Consider the following 20,150-nt stretch of genomic DNA (forward strand, 5'->3'; position numbering starts at 1 on the left):
CAATGGGGATCAAACATACAACGATGTCAGTGTTGCTTTAAGAAACCGTAAAATAAAGTGTTACCAAATATTTTTACTATTTAAATTAACTGTTTTCTATTTGAATATATTTTAAAATGCAATTTATTCCTGTGACTCCAGTCCTCAGTGTCACGTGATCCATCTGAAATCATTCTAATATGCTGATTTGCTGCTCAAAAAACATTTATTATTATTATATTATAGTAGATTGTACTATAATATATAAGATAATATATTTTTTTGAAAAATAGAAAGTCCAGAAGAACAGCATTTATCTGAAATAGAAATTTTTTCTAGCATCATAAATGTCTTTATTATTTATCATTGCTAAATGTATTAATTTCGGTTTCATTGCTGTTAAATGGTAGTGTATAATGTTACAAAACCTTTTTATTTTAGATAAATCCTTAATCTTTGGATCTTTCTATTCATCAAAAAATCCTGAAAAAAGTACTCAGCTGTTTTAAATATTGATGATAATAAAAAAAAATGTTTCTTGAACAGCAATTCAGCATGTTAGAATGATTTCTGAAGGATCATGTGACACTATTTAAAATGTATTTAAATATAAAGCAGTTATTTGAAATAGTAAAAAAAAAATCACGATATTACTGATTTTGCTGTATGTTGAATCAAATAAATGCAGGCTTGGTGAGCAGATGAGACTTCTTTGAAAAACATTACAAATCTTATAGTTCAAAATCTTTTGACTGGAAGTGTAAATTTAAATTAACTACAGTAAAATGTATTGTTTTTCAAAGTTAATTTAATTAATATTTACTATAGTTAAATATATGTATACAGATTTATGTTAATAATATATTGATTTATTTTCATATGATCTTTTTTCATTTTTTTCACACTCTCATATTGCAAGAAACAATTAGAAAATAAAACCAGACCAAGTGTCTTTTAATAAATCTTGTTAAAGAGAAACCCAGAGAGAGGTGGAGAGATGTTCTTCTGACCCCTCCGGCTCTGTCCTGTGCGTGCGAGTCTACATCCTTAAACCCAATCAATAAACATAACACATGAATGACGCAACTACTAATGATTTTCTAAATATGTCACAACTGAGTTCCCAATCAATAATCAGTTTGTGATGATATTCAAATGAATATGTAACCTCGCACTTCACCTCAGGCAATGCAAATAGCCATTTAAAAATGGCCATGGATAAAAATACAATATAAATTGTACTTTCATTGTTTGTTAGCTTACAACTCAAGACAATGTCCTATGTTTTTGGCCAGTTTCAACATGAACCTCACTTTATGTGTTAGTATTTTCAACCAACCCTGCTGGCCAAAGTTTATTACCTCACTTGACCCCAAGGTCACTTCTTGACCGTAGTGCCACCCGATAAGCTGAGGTCAGAAGGTTAGCCCCTATAAACCAAGCTGGCGTCTTGAAGTCCAACACCTTGAAGTTTCAACCTTATCTTGTAATGATCTGCATCTTAAAGAAACAGCAACAGCAATGTAAAATACTAAATGTGAAAAAGAGGACAAAAAGGTTGTCCTAAAGAGTACTACCTAAAATCTTTTTCATTGACTCCATTTGTGTAACTGCTGTTGTTAGTGAGGGACCAGTACTGAAGTCGTTTAAAAAGCTTCCATATTTCAGGTCTTGCTGACTTTTTAAATTATGCCAAGTAAATCATTATAGTGCTGCTTAGTTATAAGTAGAAGTACAACAGACATTTTTTAAAGGTTTATTTATTTCCAAGGAAGAACGAAGACAAAAGTTAAAACCATTATGAACAAACATTTCATTCATTATGTAATGTTCAAAATGATCTCTGAAATGAAATCACAATGAAATAAGACAAAATATACCACTGAGACAAAATAAACTCAAGAAATATTGCACTTAACTTCTAAAACATACCATATTTCCACTAAAAAGGTGTTTCTTGACCAAGTCAAGAGTTTTAGCTTTAACACTGGACGACACAGAAGGCTAAGCGTTAGACTATAGTATTGACCAACCACAAAAAGAAGTACTTTTCTTTTTGCGCTTAAGCTTATTCTTTCATTAGTGGCCGATTTTGGTTCAGTTTTAAACTATAAAACACAACAGAGAAGCAGATATTTTTTCTCCTTTATCTTATAAAAAATCTCTTCAGGTTTGAAATGGGTCATCCATTTCTCTGAGGTGTGCTACAGCTATTGTTCCCATAATAACGGAGACGAGAGGATCTGTCTAATGGTCGTTTGTCTGGAAAAAACAAACACTGAATGCGCAACAGTAAACCCAGAACTAAAAAACAAATCCAAAAGTGGCATGATCAGTGCTCGCTTTGAAGGACTTTTTGGTTTTCCCTTTTTGTCCGTTGAAACTAAACCTTAAACTCTAAGACTAAAAGAAAAGTTAGTCAGGATAACAAATGATTGTGAGATCAGTTCATCAAGGCCACTTTGTTAAGACCACTTTGCTGCCAAATCATAAACCCCCAAAAACAAACACACTTGAGACATAACTTCAACTATCTACATTGGTAACTGTTTAAACTTTCTCCAGACCTCAACCAGACATGAGCAGATTTATAAAAGATTAAAAAAGTGCTTAACAAAGGCCAAGCATGATCAGAGCCTAAACTACTTCTGTAGTTGAATGAGTTTTAAAAACAAATGTACAACTCATTTCAACTGGATTCGTAAGTCTCTGGATAAATCCAGAGTCCTTGATTTACTCCCCATCTTGGCTTTTCAAGCATTTGTGCCATCCTTTGGGCCACATCTGGCTTCACCGGTCTGAAGAAACATATGACGGCTGCTGGTGCAGCAGGACAAAAAGGGAATGTCCTAAGTCTTTGAAAGCTGCCTTATCTCCTCTCTCCATTGAATCTGTTTTTCAAATTTGAATCTGAAACTCCTTCTATAGTCTCCTTCTTTGAACTGAAACAGTGCAATCAAAACATAATCTACACCATTTTGTTTTTCATCATTTGGCAAGTGAGAAGATCACCTGAGACTGAGTGCTTTTTTTTTTTTTAAGCAGTGCAATCTTGAAGCCTGCACTGCTGTACACTACAAACAGAAAGGCAACAAACTCTTCAGGCTGCCTGCCCGGCCAGACCCCACCCTGTTTTATCTCGCTGCTCCGATCACGCACATGAGCTTCAAGAGCTGGGCTGTTGCTCCTCGATCAAACAACATGTGCAACAAATTTAACACCAAGCAAACCACATTTGGCTTAAAGGCATTCTACATTTAGAACTGAAAATAAAGTCCATGTGAGCAGGAGAATGAAATAAAATGAAAGCCACACTCGGGTTATGAGTTGGCGAGGCAACGTCGCAAGAGCGTCAAGACAGCATGTTACCGAGAGCAGATTATCGACTGAGGAAACACAATCAATGACACTACAGACCTCAAAAGAGCTTGAACAAGATCAGTGCATTAAGTCAGTCCAGTCCTCGTTCAGTCCTTGGAATCTGTTCTCTGCGTTGTTTGTGGCTCAAGGGCGAGCCTGCGATCTCTTAGTCCAAAAGGCTAAAAACTTTTAAAACGCAAAGACATGTGCAAATAATAAAAAAAAAGTAAATGGATGACGCGTTTCTCTCAGCTCTACTGCGAATGGCTCCGGTCGTAGTATTTTCTTCCATTCCTCTTCAGATCTCGGACAAGGACTGTGTGTTCTTTGTCAACCTTTACTGAAAAGCATGAGAAAAGTGACTACTTTGACAAAGCTCTGCAGGTTTAGTCCGACGGGGCGTGTCCCATCCACGGGGGCCGAATATCTGGGTCGGGTAATTTGCCAGTGACTTCCTGCGCCCTTACTTCTGGGTTTTCCCATAGACGTTTGTTTTCTCTCGGTGGTGACAGCACAGCGATCAATTGCTGTCATCGGGAGATAAACAAAAGTGAAAGCTTCTAAAGCCCAATCGCTTTGGACTCATGCCATGCATTTCTCAGCGTGACGGACAGGTGTCGAGTCTCTGCTCCGCAGTTGATGTGGCTTGTTCTGGATGTGGATCAATCTGATGGAGAGGAAAGCAATGAAACAGCTGCCGTGAGATGAGCGCGCTTATACATTGCTAAAGATAGAATATGACCATGGACCAAAAAAATTAAGTAGCACAGGTATATTTGTAGCAACAGCCAACCATACATTGCATGGGTCCAAATGATGGCAAAAATCATTAGGATTTTAAGTAAAGATCACATTCCATGAAAATATTTAGTAAATTTCCTACTGTAAATATATCAAAAAATATCAAGTTTTTGATTAGTAATATGTATTCCAGATTCCAGATCTCGGCCAAATAAATGGACCCTTCTGACTGGTTTTGTGATCCAGGGTCACATATATCTACAATTTAACCCCCAAAAATGCTTACCTCGGAGTAGGGTGGAGGGGGTCGGAAGCGGAACTCCTGGATGTAGGCGAATAGTGGGCCATCAAAGTTCTCGCGCCCTGACGACACTTCCAGACAGCTCTGCCTCTGTTCTTCTGTGACCACCTCTGCATAGGCTGGAGGAGCTGTGAATGGCAAAAGCAAATGTTAATGCTATTCCACTGTTTCTACTCTGCACACAATGTGATCTAAACATCCTCTTTTGGTGTCTTTTTCAAAGGAGCATGAAGCAACAAGTTAAAAGACTTGATATATTGACAAACTAGGAGACGTTCTTTACCTTCAGGCCTTTCAGGGAGGGCCAGGCCTAACCAGCTCATGGTCATGCTGCATTGGCTGCTCACAGAAGATGTACGGCTACCGAAGGGGTGGAGAGGGATGGTGCCAATCACCAGAGGCAGGTTTAAAGACAGGTTCATGGCTCCTGGGATGTCTACGTACACCTGAAGATAAAAAGATTGGGATGTTAGATTAATCATTTCACAAAAGATTAATAATTGCACCTTGATTTGTAAAAACCATCCACTGAGCAACTAGTGCAACTAAATGTTCAACAAACAATGGTTCTAGTGTGCTGTCCTAACCTTTAACTCCATGCCAAAATCTCAGTTGGCCAATGAGCAATTAATCTGTACTTGTGCGTTAAAATATTGGTGTCCAGGACACTGTGAACTTAGAGACTGTAGTGTATACTGTTTTTTTTTTTTTAGGATGCTAGATATGAATAGTGCTCTTAAACAGCTGTTGAAATAGTATTCTCACTTAAAACAGAGCTGAAATATTAAATATGTCACAATTTTAGGGGTGCACTAACGATCATTTTGGTAATCGAGTAATCTGTCGATTATTGTGACAATTAATCAAGTAATCTGTAAAAGAAAATGGACCTAAGCAAACAATTGCCTTTAAAATTACTTAAAATACATATATGATAGCAAGGAAGCAATAATAATTAGTTATTATAAAGTATCAAAAGCAAGTAATCATATGGTTTTATTAAACAAAACTGTAGAGCTAATGTACATGACGCATTACAACAAATGACTGCAGAGAACGCCAATGCCCTGACCTAACGGCCTGGTCTAATCCTTGTTTAATACTGACTAAAGAACATTTAATTAAAAGGTCCACTTAATCTTTAACATTTGGTCATTTCTTTAAGACAAAAATGGTCCATCCACTGTAATTTCTTGAATATGTTGACATCAAAATGTATAAACTCAGAGCGAAGGTTTGAGCTTTTATTTTGAAATCGGTGAACAGTAAGCATATTGAGAAAGATATTGATGCCTTACAAATCTGATGAAATTGGCACACTGAGTTCCCAGATGAATGTTACAGTAAACCCAAACCCACAGGCAAAGTGCAATCAAGGATTCTTTAAAACAGAGTACTCAAATTGAATCAAGAAATCGTGAAAGCCCTACACAAATCAGTAATAGGATTCATTTGAGGAAAAACATTCCAGGATTTTTCTCCATATAGTGGATTTTAATAGGGATCGGTGGGCTAAAGGTCCGATTTTGTTTTTGTTTTTTCGAAAATGTCCAAACGTTTCGCTAGAGAAGGCCCTTATTCCTCGGGATCGTAGAGCCCTTTGAAGCTGCATTGAAACTGCAATTTGGACCTTCAACTTATTGGGTCCCATTGAAGTCCACTATATGGAGAAAAATCCTGAAATGTTTTCCTCAAAAGCCTTAATTTCTTTTTGACTGAGGAAAGAAAGACATAAACATCTTGGATGACATTTGGATGAATAAATTAACAGGAAACTTTCATTTTGGAGTGAACTAATCCTTTAAGTTCTTTAAAAACTAAAGAATTTGTAGGACATAACATGACATTATTTATGAATTTACAGCCTATCAACAATGTTTCCTCTGAGCTGAGTGATGAATTAAAATAGTAAACTTAGATCCTGGGTTCTGACTATTACACAGGCCGTAACAGATTGGTTTGAGAGGATAATAGGCCATTAACATTCAATGGCCTGAATTTCATCAGATATTTTAGGCTGATCTTCTTATCAGAATGTGCTGGAGAGAGAACTTGACATAATCTTATTATCATTCATAGTGCTGCATGGGTGTAAGTGCCAGGGGGGCCTTCAATAAAATGATCCTTCAGCTGCTTGAGATCGACATGAAAAGCATTTAAATTACTGCATTATTTGCATTTTTAAGCCACATGAGATGACCAGTAATCACATGTGCGCTACATAAGACTTCAAAATCAATACAAACTATAAAAGCGCAAGACTTACCATGAGTGAGTACTCCACTCTAATGATACTGCAGTCAAGGATGGAGGGTGATACAGGGGGGATCTTTAGCATCTTTCCATTCCATGTCTCTGTCTTGCCAGAAGACAGCGACTCCCCGCGGATGTTGGCCACCAATTGCTTGATCTCCTTCATCTTCCCTTTGGCAAAGAAGGTCTGCGTTTGGTAAATGGCGGCCTTTGGCACAACCATGCGCGAGGAGCAATTTTCAATTTCAGCAAAGATCTGAATGGACTCTCCTGTGTGAAGACATTATGTATTGTTAATGGTACATAAAATTAAGAAGATATATCATGTAGGGCTGCAAAATCTGATTAAGTTGGTTATAAAAAAATCTGAAATAAATTTGATTATTGCCAGACACATCACTTTATAGTAGTGAATAATGCATGTGAGAATACATTATGTAATACATTATGTAATTAAAATCTTATTGTTTTTTATCCCCCCCCCCCCCCCATGTTGTTCCAAAGCTATATGAATTTCTTTCTTCTGATGAACACAAAAGATGACATTTTGTTCAACAGAAGAAAGAAATTCAAACAGGTTTGGCACAAGATGAGGGTGAGTAAAGAGCTTAAAACATATAATGTGGCTTTCCCTTTCACATGCCTTTTTACATCTGATTAATTGAAAAATAATGATCAGATTAATTGATTATCCAAATAATAATTGGTTGCAGCCCTAGTGTCATGTAAAAGTACAGTGGAGTCCAAATGTCTAGTGAAAATGTTAACTGATAGAAGATTTACCTGGAGTATAACCCTTCCGTTCAATTTTGGCACTTAAGGAGATTGGACCTGAGGTGCAAAACCAGCAGCATAGTGTTTTTTCTTTAGTTCCTGCCTGTGGAGACTGTGTAAAGTAAAAAAAACAAAACTTTCAAATCCGAGAACCTTGACTGGTCAGTCTTCAACACTGCATTAATGAATCAGTGATAAATCGAGGGACACAAATGACGCAAACACTCACCAGCAGGAGAGGAGTGTTGATGTCAATGTGTTCAAAGACAGTGAACTCTTTCTTGGTCTTCATGGGCAAAAGCCACGGCCTGTGCAGCTCAGCCTTCACCCAATAGCGCACACTGCCGTGCTTTCCTTCGAACGAGGTAGCCAGAGGTCTGCAAGTGTGTGACAGAGAATATATGAGTACAAATTTAAACATAATGCAGGTGAATAACTATTAGGTTTGGGGTTATATCCGACTGACACTCACGTTTGTGGAAGCTCAAAGCTGAATGCATACTCATGTCTTCCTGAATGAATAGTGGTGAGTCCCTCCTCAGAGTTATCATCATCTGAAACAGAAGAAAATGATATTCCAATATACCTTACCTGCCAAAGCAGTGATCATCTTCTTGTTTATTACATTATATTTATCAAACACATACACTTCTGCTAAATGCATATATGTAACAAGTTGTACCCATGAATTAATGTTTAATCACATTGCACTTGATGCACAGGTGTATTCAGTTTCAGCATTTATTCTGAATGGGAGAGATAAATACTCATAAGCTCCACTGCAGTTCACGGGAAACCTAATGTAAAAGTGAAACAAAATTCCAGCGTTAAATAATTTGTTTGTGTAACACTAAAAAGCACCGGTGGCTTTCGTTTTGCCAGCTCAGCACTTAGCTTAGCGGAGCCATGGTAAATAAGCACGGAGCTGTCAATCAAGGGCAGACTCCAGCAAGAGAAGACCGGACTAAACCGGAGCCGGCTGCTTCCCAGTGCGGCGCGCTCGTTACGTGTGTTCGCGGCAGCGCGCACAGCTCCAGGACAAACCTCCCATTGAATCTACTGTACGCGTGTGCTGCGGCGTGGACCTCTGGAGTATTCTCCCATTCAGCAAAACACGTGAGAGAAAATTGACAAAAAACACACACAAACGACAGAAAACCGACCAGGTTCTATAATAAATCGACCTTTATTGTAACCAATCACTCATACAGAAGCGGTAAAGACAAAATTAGACATGATTTAGATTAGAATTATACATGGGAATGAATTACAACACGCATGCAGCTAACAAGGTCATAACATGCACTATTTGATGTGTATACAGAGTTTCAACATTAGGCAAATATTGCTTAGCTTTTTCTGTACTAAAAGCCACCTCAGGCTAACAAAAGCGTTATTATACAAATTATTATACAATTTGGATGTATTAATGTCACATTTTCCACTGGGTTAAGCAACCTTTCACACTCGTACTTTTGTAACCCTGAGTTTTTTTATGCCAACGGTACAATCAGTGTGGAACAATGCGGTGGTAGAATGTTACAGCAAAGTTGTTTGGCAACAGCCGACCAATAAACTGCCTCGGTGCGTAGCTCATTTAATATTCATGAGCTCCGTGCAGTTGCAGAAACTGGAACGCGCTGTACGAAAAAATATGAACTAGACTGAAAGAAAAAAGTTGTTTTGCTATGGTACGTTAAAAGTGACTTTAACAGTCTGAGCAGACAAACATATTACAGAAACCTCTACCGTAGGAATAGCAGTTTAAGCGAACGAGGGTTTATAAATGTACAGTGTGAAACAAGATAACCCAGGAATACATTTAATCAGAATTTCAAGTGTTAAGAGTCCAACAGTGTATGCAAAAATAAATAAATAAATAAAAAAAGTGCAAAGAGGTGCACAGTCAGAATTGACAAGTGAATAGTGGATCACTCTATGCACTTCAATTTAGTTACATTATGTGCATAGGATGCATACTACAGCCATTGGTGCAAAGTTGCTGCTGTTTTTCTCACTTTCCGCAAAAGCATGATGTCATAGAAGACACGTTGACGCCTCCACCAATCAGAGACAAGAACGGCCAGACACTGCATCAAAACAGGATTGAACCGCTTCTAACAATGGGTGGAAACTTAAGACATTATGCCGAAAGATCTGTTATTACTCGTTTTTAATACGTGATATTATATAGAATTAATGGACGGAGTTTTTCCAAAATAAATCCATAGATTGAGCACCGAAACGAATCTTAATTTTAATAGGGCTGTAGCATGGGATGAGCAAACTGTGGTGACCATTCATTCAAGCTACTACACTGACACTTGAAAGAATGGAAGTATAGTCAGAATAGAAGAAATGTGCTGAATATCGCGTTTAGGTGATTTGAACGCGATAAATGTAAAAAAAAAAAAACGGTTGTGCCTTGCGAAATCGTTATTTTGCATGATGGATCAGTGTAATGTTCTGTGTATGGTGTATTTTTTGGTTTGATGATTAGCCAATGGGTTTTAACAAATGAATACATAAATACAGCAGAAAAAGAAGACGATATGTGCATGCACACAATAGTGTCTACAGGTCCAACAGTCAACAAGTACTGTGCTGCATCCAAAGTATGTCATGTCATGTCATCCTGGACCACTGAGCATCCCACCAGTACTGCTCTTTTCTAAACAAATCTACACTGAGAGCATGTTTGATCTGAATGCTTACCTCTTTCATGGCCAATAAGGATGTCTCTATGATTCAGATATTCCACTTCTTCTGTGTAATTTTGAGTGTAGGCAGTGTTGGATCCAGCATTTCGTGATTCTGTCCAACGAACTTTTGCGAATCCTTTTGCATGTATTTTAAGTGACTTCACACGAATCTCTCCGGTGACTTCAATAATAACTCTTCCTGAGACGGAGTCCCCGCTTGAGAAAACAGGGACATTGCTGTCATTTAGACAGTCGTAGCTTACAACGAAGCTCTTCACCTTTCCTAGCACCATGGTGGCAAGAAAATTAAAATGTACAAAGTTCTGTAGACAAAACAAAACCACAAGGCAAAGTCTATGAAAATAATCTCTTATGAAAAAAGCGACAGTTAACACTGGATAGTGTCATCGAGATGCGAGAGCTGAATAACAGCAAAAGATGCTGTTACCGCGTCTCGGTGAAGGCTTGATGGTCTGCAATGAAAGACGGCGAAATTTCGCCACCGGCTCACTTTAAGCGCTGCTCTTGTGAAAAACAAGTTAGTGCGCATGCGCATGGCTGCTAGCCGTCCCCCTTCTTCCGCTTTTTGTGCAGTTCTTTGACCGGGACTCAGGAGACAAATAACAGCGAACAGCTGAGCAGTATATTAAAAGAATACGTGGAAGTCTAGACATTTTTCACACGTTTATGTAGTGCCCCACATTAATATTTGAACAGTTTGGTTATAGAGTAACAGGTTATAGACTGTTACGTGATTTTGGCCTCTGGTTACTCAATGGGGATGCACAACAGGAACATAAACACTATTAGGACTTTGACAAGTAATACAGTTGCTTTTATTCAAACTATTGTTTGCATCTCACGACATGCTGCCATGTTACATTTTGATTTTTATATCATATGTAACTTGAACTATTTGCAGGAACACATTTTTTATTCCATTTTTTATTTTTTAAGTATTTTCTTGCAGATATTGGGCCAGCTCAGTATCCTTCTCACAGATTTTCATATTTCGATGTTCTTAATTCCACATATTTAATTTCTATGTTTCAGAATTCCTGTTTAAATGGATTTGTGTTAGACGTTGTGTAAATATGCCTTCCCCCATGCAGCTTCAGTACCACCCTTGATGGCATAAAGAGAAGAAGCAGGAAGAATACTGAGATCAGTTTATAGAGAATGAGGTTGATTTTTATCATTTAATTTTATCTGCTATAGATCTACAGTAGCCTACATGCTGGTTCAAGTTGTGAAAACTGACGCGCCATCCAGCGGCTCCACAAACCCGCATCCATCTGTTTTGATTTAGTTTAGTCACGTTTTGAACGAGTTACGCTGGATTCTGCTGCCCTCTAGGGGTTTGATGGAAAACAGTAAATATTAACACCATTTTTGAAAATTCCGTGCAATACGGTGATGCTTTTGCTGGTTTAAGCGGAATTACAATATCAGTCAAAAGTTTTTGAACAGTAAGATTTTTATTTATTTTTTTAATAAAAAAAGTCTCTTCTGCTCACCAAGCCTACATTTATTTAATACAGCAAAACAGTTATTTTAAATAGTAGACATTTTTCAAAATTGTTTTCTATTTGAATATATTTTAAAATGTAATTTATTCCTGTGATTTCAAAGCCAATTTTTTTAGCATCTTTACTTCAGTCACACAATCCTTCAGAAATTATCGTAATATTCTGATTTGCTGTTCAGCAAACATTTTTATGATTCTGTCTAAAACAGCTGAGTAGATTTTTACCAGGTTGTTATTGATGAATAACAAGTTCAAAAGAACTGCTTTCATCTGACATATAAATATTTTGGAACATCATAAATGTCTGTATCATTACTTTTGATCAATTTAAAGCATCCTTGCTAAATAAAAGTATTACAGTTTTTCTCAATTGCTAAAACACTATAACCAGTCTTTTGAACTAAAATTTCAAAACTATAACGCCATTTTTGAAAAAGCACACCCATTTCCCTAAACTATAAACACTATTCCCTGCTTTGACACATGAGTTATATTTGGTGAACTGTTACTTCAAAACTCTACACACAAATCCCTACATTTCTCAGTGCTTACACCATGAGGTCATTTAGAAAGCACAAGCATTCAATATTGTTCACTCAAGTCTGCGAAGTTTGAGCTCAATTAGCACACAATTACCCAACTGGAAACACTAGGAGTCAAAATTTAGCACACACCAATCAGAACCTTCGATGGAGATAAAAGGATAAAAGTTTTTCTCAGTCACTTTGGTGCATTTCTCAGATCAGAAATGAAATATACATTTGTGCAGTTTCAGTTGCTATTGTCATGTTGCTCAAAATGTATTATATACTGTAGTTCTCTGTGCAATAGTCTTACACCTCAAAACATCAAGTCATTAGCTCATCGTATAAATCATTACCTAAATGCAAAATTTTTGATCTAGTTGTCCTAAACTGTCAATCATATATTCTACACATTTCTATTAGACTTTTTGTAAATTTGCCATGAATTATTCAAGTGAATCTTGACTTTCACTAATGTAGATAATATAGATCAACCAATGATAAAGCAGTTCTCTGAAATAGATCAAAGGTACAGCTCATGAACCTTCAATTAGAAAGCATATATAGACAGAGGACAACACAGGAGTTACAAATTCTGACAGTGGACTTTCTTATTTTTATTTTCACCTTTGTGCCCATATTTCTTTTTTTTCTGTTTCACAATGACGTTGTGTGCTTTTATTTTATTTTTTTATTTTTTGTCAGACCACTAGTACAAGTGTAACTGTGAATCCTATCCAGTCTTTTTCAATCAATATCCCACATACAGTAATGTGTAATTTTGAAGAGGAAGAGTAGGAGGTGAAAGATGAAGAGGAGGAGGAGAAGGAGGACGATGTCGACAACAACATGGAAGAGACAGAGGAAGAGCAAGGGCAAGAAGACAAGCAGTCTCATATATTTTAGTTGATGAGTGCCAGGGTTGGATTAGGCATGCAAGAGGATTTTACCCCTGCTGCCTGGCAAGGGCTAATTTAGCCTGTAATGCTGAAGAGGTTCTTTGGCCTGTCCCAGACCAAAGACAGGATGCTGGGCCGAATAATTATTTTGTTGTTTTTTGCTGTTTTGTACTGTACTCTACAGTACATTAAATTAAGGAATAAAACACTTGCAAAGGAATAGATTTGTTGTGTTCATCATGTGAAAAGTTTTTTATTTGTATTGTTTTGGTAGTATTGTTTTGAATTTATCTCATCAGTGTGTAAAACTGTGTTGTAGTGTGTTTGTTTTTGAGGATTTGTGTGTCATGTCTGAAAGCAAAGTTTGGTTTTTCAGCAAGATTGAATTGTTTTGAGTGGAGAGCTTCATTTTGACCTCAATATAGGAAGTTTGGGGAAATGAGTTAGGAGTTGTGGATTTGTGTTTAGAGTTTCGCAAATAAGAGGCATAATTTCAAGAAATGTGTTTAAGCAATTGAGAAAAACTGTAAGTTCTACACCCCCCCCCCCCCCCAAAAAAAAGCTTTTGAATTGTATAGTGTATAATGTTACAAAAGCTTTTTATTTCAGATAAATGCTGATTTTAAGATCTTTCTGATCATTCATTCATTCAAAAAGAATACTGTTTTGAATATTATTATTAATAATAATAATAATAGTTTCTTAAACATCAAATCAGGACATACAAATGATTTCTGAGTGATCGTGTGACACTGAAGACTGGAGTAATAATGCTGAAAATCTACCTTTGATCACAGGAATAAATTACATTTTAAAATATATTCAAATAGAAAGCTAATTTAAATAGTACAGATATTTCACAATATTACTGCTTTTGCTGTATTTTGGATTAAATACATGCAGGCTTTGAGAGCAGAAGAGACTTCTTTAAAAAAACATTAAAACATTTGATTGGTAGTGTATATTGTTTACATTTACTTACTTTTATAAACAGATTTTGTTAAAGTGTGACTTCAATAAAGTCACATTAAATGACACAGTATCAGGTCCCTGAGAAAAGTTACTAAAATGTTAATGAGTAAAACTGTCTATAGACAATGTTTGGTCTGTGCACAACTCAGCACAATTTTTAAAAAATGAACTGTAAAAACAGTTCACTAGAAAGCATTGTTGAAATGGTCAGGAGAGAAAGGTAAACATGGGTTGGGCTGATGTGTGAGACGCTCTGCTGACATCTAGGAACCTGTATTTGTGTGCAGTCATGTTGATGTATGTTCAAGTGAAACATATCAAACATCATTTGTGACCCTGGACCACAAAACCAGTCATAAGGTTAAATTTTACAAAACTGAGATGTTCACATCATATGAAAACTCAATAAATAAGCTTTCTATTGATGTATGGTTTGTTAGGATAGGACAATATTTGGCCGAGATACAACTATTTGAAAATCTGGAATCTGAGGGTGCAAAAAAATCAAAATACTGAGAAAATCACCTTTAAAGTTGTCCAAATTAAGTTCTTAACAATGCATATTACTAATCAAAAATCACATTTTGATATATTTATAGTAGGAATTTTACAAAAAAACTTCATGGAACATGATCTTTACTTAATTTCCTAATGCTTTTTGGCATAAAAGAAAAATCAATAATTTTGACCCATACCATGTATTTTTGGCTATTACTACAAATATACCCCAGTGACTTAAGACTGGTTTTGTGGTCCAGGGTCACATTTGTGTGTATGTTGTGAGTAAAAATGTGAGTTGTGATGTATTAGTTTGCCTTGGTATTATTTGTGAGAATTTTAAATGTATTACTGTAGCAGAGTGGAGCAATCCTCTTTTATTTGCAAGGCCTGATCAACTTTACCCTCAAGATATAGATAACCCAGCCAAGAACTCCTTTAAAAGATGGAGGCATGTTTCTGAAATTAGGGAAAAATAAAACTCTTTAATTTTTGACAAACATTACAGTGCTTAATATGTCAGAAAACAGTACACTCATAAAAATAAAGGTGCTTCCCGATGCCATTTTTGTCTAAATGGTTCCATAAAGAACCTTTAAGTTACTTTGTGTGAAAGTATGTTCTTCAGATTATAAAAAGGTAAGAAAGAGATGATTCTTTAAAGAACCTTTGACTGAATGGTTCTTTGTGGAACCAAAAATGGTTCCTCTATGGCATCGCCTAAAGAACCCTTCAAAGCACCTTTATTTTTAAGAGTGTAGGCCCTACCTATGCAAAAGCCACTGTTTCTGTTATGTGCATATGTGTATATATACACGTGTGATTAGAAATTGCAGTCATCAGATCAAATGCCAGTTCTCCACTGATCTAATGTCTACTTCTTGTGTTTGTTGGACTAAGCAACTCTCTTCTGCTTTTTGTTCTTCCAAAGTAATGGTTTCTTTGCCACAACATGAAGGCCTGACTCTCACAGTCCACTCTGAACAATGGATGTTGAAATATGTCTGCCACTTGAACTCTAATAGGGTTTTTTAGGCTAATAATTCTATAAAAATATTCTCCGCAGCAGAGCTAGCTCTTGGTCCTCCTTTCCTGGAATGTTCCTGGAAGAGAGCCAGTTTCATAATAGCGTTTGATGATTTTGGTGATTCAAATTTTAAATTTCTTGAGATTTTTTGCATTGACTGACTTCTTTTTATTTGATGAATTTGAGTTTGTACAGTAGTTGTAGCACTGATAGGGCTATTGACTCTGTACCAATTCCTCCTCTGCACAAGACAACTGATGGTCTAAATGTCACAGTTTAGCATGTAAGCAGTGAAGATGGAGGTGCAGGAAACCGGAGTAAAATATATACTGAATTTATTAAAGAAAACACAACGATGATCATGGAGTATTGCAAACAAAAGTAACATAAACATGGAGCCAAACAAAACAGAAGTAACTTTCATTGACAGACAGAGGGGAGTGAACAGACACAGACTTAAATACACAGAGGACAGGGTGTGGTTACAAACGAGATAACAAGATAACAAGGGGGAAATACAAATATGGGCAAGATTAAACCAACTAATGCAAAACCAAAAGGGGGAGACAAGGACTAATCCATAATGGCTAGAAACAGAGGGGGAAAAACACTGGGAAGACAGAACAGAACAGACTAAAATCCTGACACTAAAGCATAAGAAGACAAAAACTTTTTCAAATTAACTTCATCAGTCTGATAAGAGAATGTCATGAGTGTGCAAAGCTGTCATCAAAGCTACTTGCAGCTACTTTAGACAATCTAAAAATATAAAACCGTTTTATGCCCTTGCTTATTCACTCATTTGTTCTGCATATTGTGTTCATGGGCTGTGAATGACTCCTGACGAATATTATTTCACTGTGCACAAATACAGAATAAGGAACAACAACAACTGAAGATGTATTTTAAAAGGCTGATCAATAGTATCACTCACTGTTGAGGCAGCTGAAAACTGAATGGAAAAACATGCCTTCCTGGCTTTATCACTGGTCCATCTGATGAACAATAAGGGTTGTTGAATTAATATGGGTTACAGTGGTTTTTAAACAAGCATATTTTCGTTTCATTCAGCAAACAATTATTTTAGGTTTTATGTACCTTAATGAAACATTTTATGTATGTGGTTTACTTAGTGAAAGTTATATATGAAACCCATTTACTTACAAGTCTTTCCATATAAAAGTGTTGTATTCCTTTCACTTTGTCCTGTAGACGTTACAGCAAAACAAAAAAGTAGTCAGTTATTAATACTTTTCATTCTTATTACACAATTTCTTAATTGCAAACCAGCTTCTCTTTTTTAAGGTTTCTATTTCTTGCAACCTCACCTCTCTTCGAGCTCTCTTGAATGAAGTATTGCTTTAGTTTGAAATATCTCTCATAGTCGCTATAGCTTTTTTGGTCATCACCTGTGCCTTCAGTCCAGCTCACAATATTAGTAGGAGTAGCAGTAGTAGTATTAAGCCTATTAATAATAATAATAATACAGTTACTAACAGTTAAAATAATTAACTTAATAAAAAGCACCAACTCATTTCTGTAAATCTGCAACATTAGGATTAGTGTTTACAACTTAATAAAATTATGTTTTCAAAATAATGTTCTGAAATTAATTGCTGACACAAAAACTTGTATCTTCTAGGCTTACTTTAAGCTCAGAAGGATAATAATGTATGATTCTACTGCCACATTTTGACAAGATTGGAAGTGGGAACATCTGAAATGTCTCAGTGCAAACCTTAGTGAAGTCAATCACATGTCACCTTAACACATTGACCTTATGATGTCGCTATGACGTTTTTGTGGCAATTGTGGCAAAAGCAGAAGAGATTACATAAAATGTTGCCATTTGTTTTGAAAACAGCTGACAAAATGGAAAAATTAAGTTATCATTTTATAAACTTAATTTCTGATGGTTTTAGGTTTGACACAAGGTAGCTCCACACTAAGCTTGTTGGAATCATGAAGTCAGGGTTCATCAATCTGCCCCGAGTTCACAGGTTTTGTTTAACTTTTGTAGCTTCTATAAAAACCAATGTTTTGGTAAAATAATCAAGGCTGAAAGCAAGACTGAGACTGCTTTATTCTTTTATGTCACCACAGTAATTTTAGCATTTTATAGGGTTTATGGTAACCTGTGATTACATTTGACTCTTGAGTAACCAACAAGACTAAACACAGCGAAACATCTTTTGAAATAATCATAACTTTAGTAAAGAAACTCATACAAGCATGTAACATTTTTGCAGTAATAGATACAGTCTATAGATCATTTCATCATGGATGGAGGTCAAAAGTGCAAAAAGAACACAGTAGCCATACAATTGCAGTACTATCAGCAAAATGTTTCAGTAGGAGTAGTTAAAGATAAATTTAGTATTCATTAACACAGCATAAGGCTGATGAAGGAGATTAATAAGGCACTTTAGGGGAGGATTCCTTAGTGCTTTGATTTTGATCATAAACTGGTGCAAAAGGAGCCGGATGGAAACCAGGCTGGAAGGCATTTGGATTTGGATAGAGCCCTGCAGCAACTTCTGGATGGGGCAGCACTGTAGAGTCATAAAATCCTGCAGGTGGAGGAGGTAGGTTTGGCTGAGGTGGTGGATATGGCTGGAATCCTCCAGGTGGGCCTTGCCAGGGAGGACACTGTTGTTCAAGTGGAAGAATAAACACAGGGAATTTGACTGCTGGATCTGTTGCAAAATACACATCCAGATAGACCTGAAAGACAGTGCATGAAATAGTTTGTGATTTGTATTTTTTTGAGTATTACTTGAAAAACTGTCATACTAAAGATGACTAAATAGCACCTTGAGTGTGTACTCCACTTGTATAATTCTGCAGTTTTCAATGGTCACAGTCAGGTCATGTGGAAGTGTCAGGTGTACTTTAAATTTGGACTTTTCTCCAGATGGGATGAGATCTCTAGTCTCTTTGACTATATGCTTGAATCCCCTTTTAGTGCTCCCGACAGCGATGAATGTCTGTTCCTGCTTGAGTCTGTACTTCAGTTTGACGTCACGAGATGAAGAGTTGTCAATGTCGGCAAAAACTGTGATTGTTTCACCTGCAGAAATTATAAGAAATGAAGACAACATAAATCAATAATAAAAGTTGCAAAATTAATTTATGTAAATCTATTTACAGATACAGCCTTTCCATCCAGTGTGTTTAAGAGATGTCAGTATTTCAGGTTTGAGATGCTACACAAAGATATCACTCTGCTATTTATTTGCATGTTCTTTGTTAACATTAAAGTCCCCCATAGTGAAAATCAAGTTTTTGGTGTTGTTTATTTGTCTATGTGGTGTTTTTAATATGTTTTTAGACAATGTTCCAATCCATTAATTAACACCATTGCTTAGTATTTTCTCCTTAAAACTGTGGTTTCCCAAAGGCTGTCCCAGAAATGCGGTTTGAAACATCCTACGTCTTAAAATTCAATAACCAATCACGTCAATGGATAGATTCATATCATTAGCATGCAAAACATACCAGCACTAAACTAATAATTAAATAGAGCAAAACCGCTAACCGCTAGCACTTCAGACGCATATGCTCGCGGGCGCAAACTGGAATCACTATCTAGGCTGCATTCGAGCCTTTGAGGCATTTTGAGGACACAACATCATCAAGTAAGTAACTAATGTTACAGTATCCACTGTAGTCGTCCGCTAATAAAAATATAGCTTTATCAGTCATTTTCCGTGTAGGCTATCACCATTATATCGGGTTTACTACAGTTAAGTTCAGTTCGTGAATGAGGTTCTGGCTGGTGTGAGTGAGTGGAGGCAGGGCTAATTTGCATATTCATAGATCCGTATATAGTAAATGAGGCATATTCAAGCTGTTTTAAGGCATATAATTTTTTTTTTCACAAGAAAAAAAAATGTAATTTTCATGCTTAAAGATTAGTTTAGAGGATACAATTTTTGACTACAGGGGGACTTTAATTTCAAATTAAATTCAATAAGTATTGCAAAATGTGCATAAGAATATGTTAACGAAAACCTAACAATTGACATTGCCAGGCCAGTGTCTTCAGTTAAGGCAGCTTTGACTGAGACACTTGAAAGATACACGTGTGAAATCATCACCTTGCATATAGCCAGTTTTGTCTGTTGTGACAGTCATTGACATTTTTCCTAAGCCAAAAAGTTTAATCGTCTTGTCTTTTGTGCCAGATTGTGGTTGCTGTATGAAAAAAACATGTTGAATCGAGTGAACTAAACCATATTTATTACATTTGTTAATAATAATAATAGCTGTTCCTGTATTTATTTTATGCTCTTGGGAGCCCAGACACCTCTGACATCATTGGGAAAAAGGCCAATGAAATTGGCGAGAAAAATTTGTATACCTGGCCACACCCCGACATCTAAGTATAAATAGGCCAGTGTGGCATTTGCTCACTCATTTTGTTTTTCGAATGCAGCATCTCTCTATGAGAATGGCACTCATTCACCTCTTGATCTCCTCATCAATAGATCTATTGTGCATTCAATAGATCTACAGGCAGTGGGGGCAGCCGTGGCCTAATGGTGAGGGAGTTGGGCTTGTAAACCAAAGGTTGCCGGTTCGATTCCCAC

General features: G+C 36.5%; 2 protein-coding genes across 2 annotated transcripts; both read right to left on the minus strand.

Moving 5' to 3' along the window:
- Positions 1 to 1,721: 1,721 nt before the first annotated feature.
- arrdc3a (arrestin domain containing 3a) lies at positions 1,722 to 10,604 on the minus strand. Its single transcript, XM_073839507.1, has 8 exons — positions 10,124 to 10,604; positions 7,881 to 7,962; positions 7,638 to 7,785; positions 7,418 to 7,520; positions 6,648 to 6,904; positions 4,665 to 4,827; positions 4,367 to 4,509; positions 1,722 to 4,006 (listed from the first exon to the last, which is right to left on the minus strand). The coding sequence occupies exons 1-8, from the start codon at positions 10,401 to 10,403 to the stop codon at positions 3,938 to 3,940; spliced, it is 1,245 nt and encodes a 414-aa protein (XP_073695608.1). The 5' UTR covers positions 10,404 to 10,604; the 3' UTR covers positions 1,722 to 3,937.
- A 7,366-nt stretch (positions 10,605 to 17,970) lies between these two features.
- On the minus strand, positions 17,971 to 19,939 carry LOC141334466 (arrestin domain-containing protein 3-like). Its single transcript, XM_073839550.1, has 4 exons — positions 19,922 to 19,939; positions 19,659 to 19,755; positions 18,372 to 18,628; positions 17,971 to 18,282 (listed from the first exon to the last, which is right to left on the minus strand). Exons 1-4 carry the CDS (start codon positions 19,937 to 19,939, stop codon positions 17,971 to 17,973), a joined length of 684 nt encoding a protein of 227 aa, XP_073695651.1.
- Positions 19,940 to 20,150: the final 211 nt, after the last annotated feature.

This window comes from Garra rufa, chromosome 5, assembly GCF_049309525.1.
Source record: "Garra rufa chromosome 5, GarRuf1.0, whole genome shotgun sequence".
Classification (NCBI taxonomy): Eukaryota; Metazoa; Chordata; class Actinopteri; order Cypriniformes; family Cyprinidae; genus Garra; species Garra rufa.

Excerpts from the sequence above, each read along its gene's own strand:
- arrdc3a (XM_073839507.1), bottom strand. The coding sequence starts at position 10,403 with ATGGTGCTAGGAAAGGTGAAGAGCTTCGTTGTAAGCTACGACTGTCTA. Across the intron at positions 6,905-7,417 it reads ACGGAAGGGTTATACTCCAG|GAGAGTCCATTCAGATCTTT; the intron begins GTAAATCTTCTA and ends GTCTTCACACAG. Across the intron at positions 4,510-4,664 it reads CCTCCCTGAAAGGCCTGAAG|CTCCTCCAGCCTATGCAGAG; the intron begins GTAAAGAACGTC and ends TGCCATTCACAG.
- LOC141334466 (XM_073839550.1), bottom strand. Across the intron at positions 18,629-19,658 it reads CAAAACTGGCTATATGCAAG|GTGAAACAATCACAGTTTTT; the intron begins GTGATGATTTCA and ends TAATTTCTGCAG. Across the intron at positions 18,283-18,371 it reads AAGTGGAGTACACACTCAAG|GTCTATCTGGATGTGTATTT; the intron begins GTGCTATTTAGT and ends ACTGTCTTTCAG.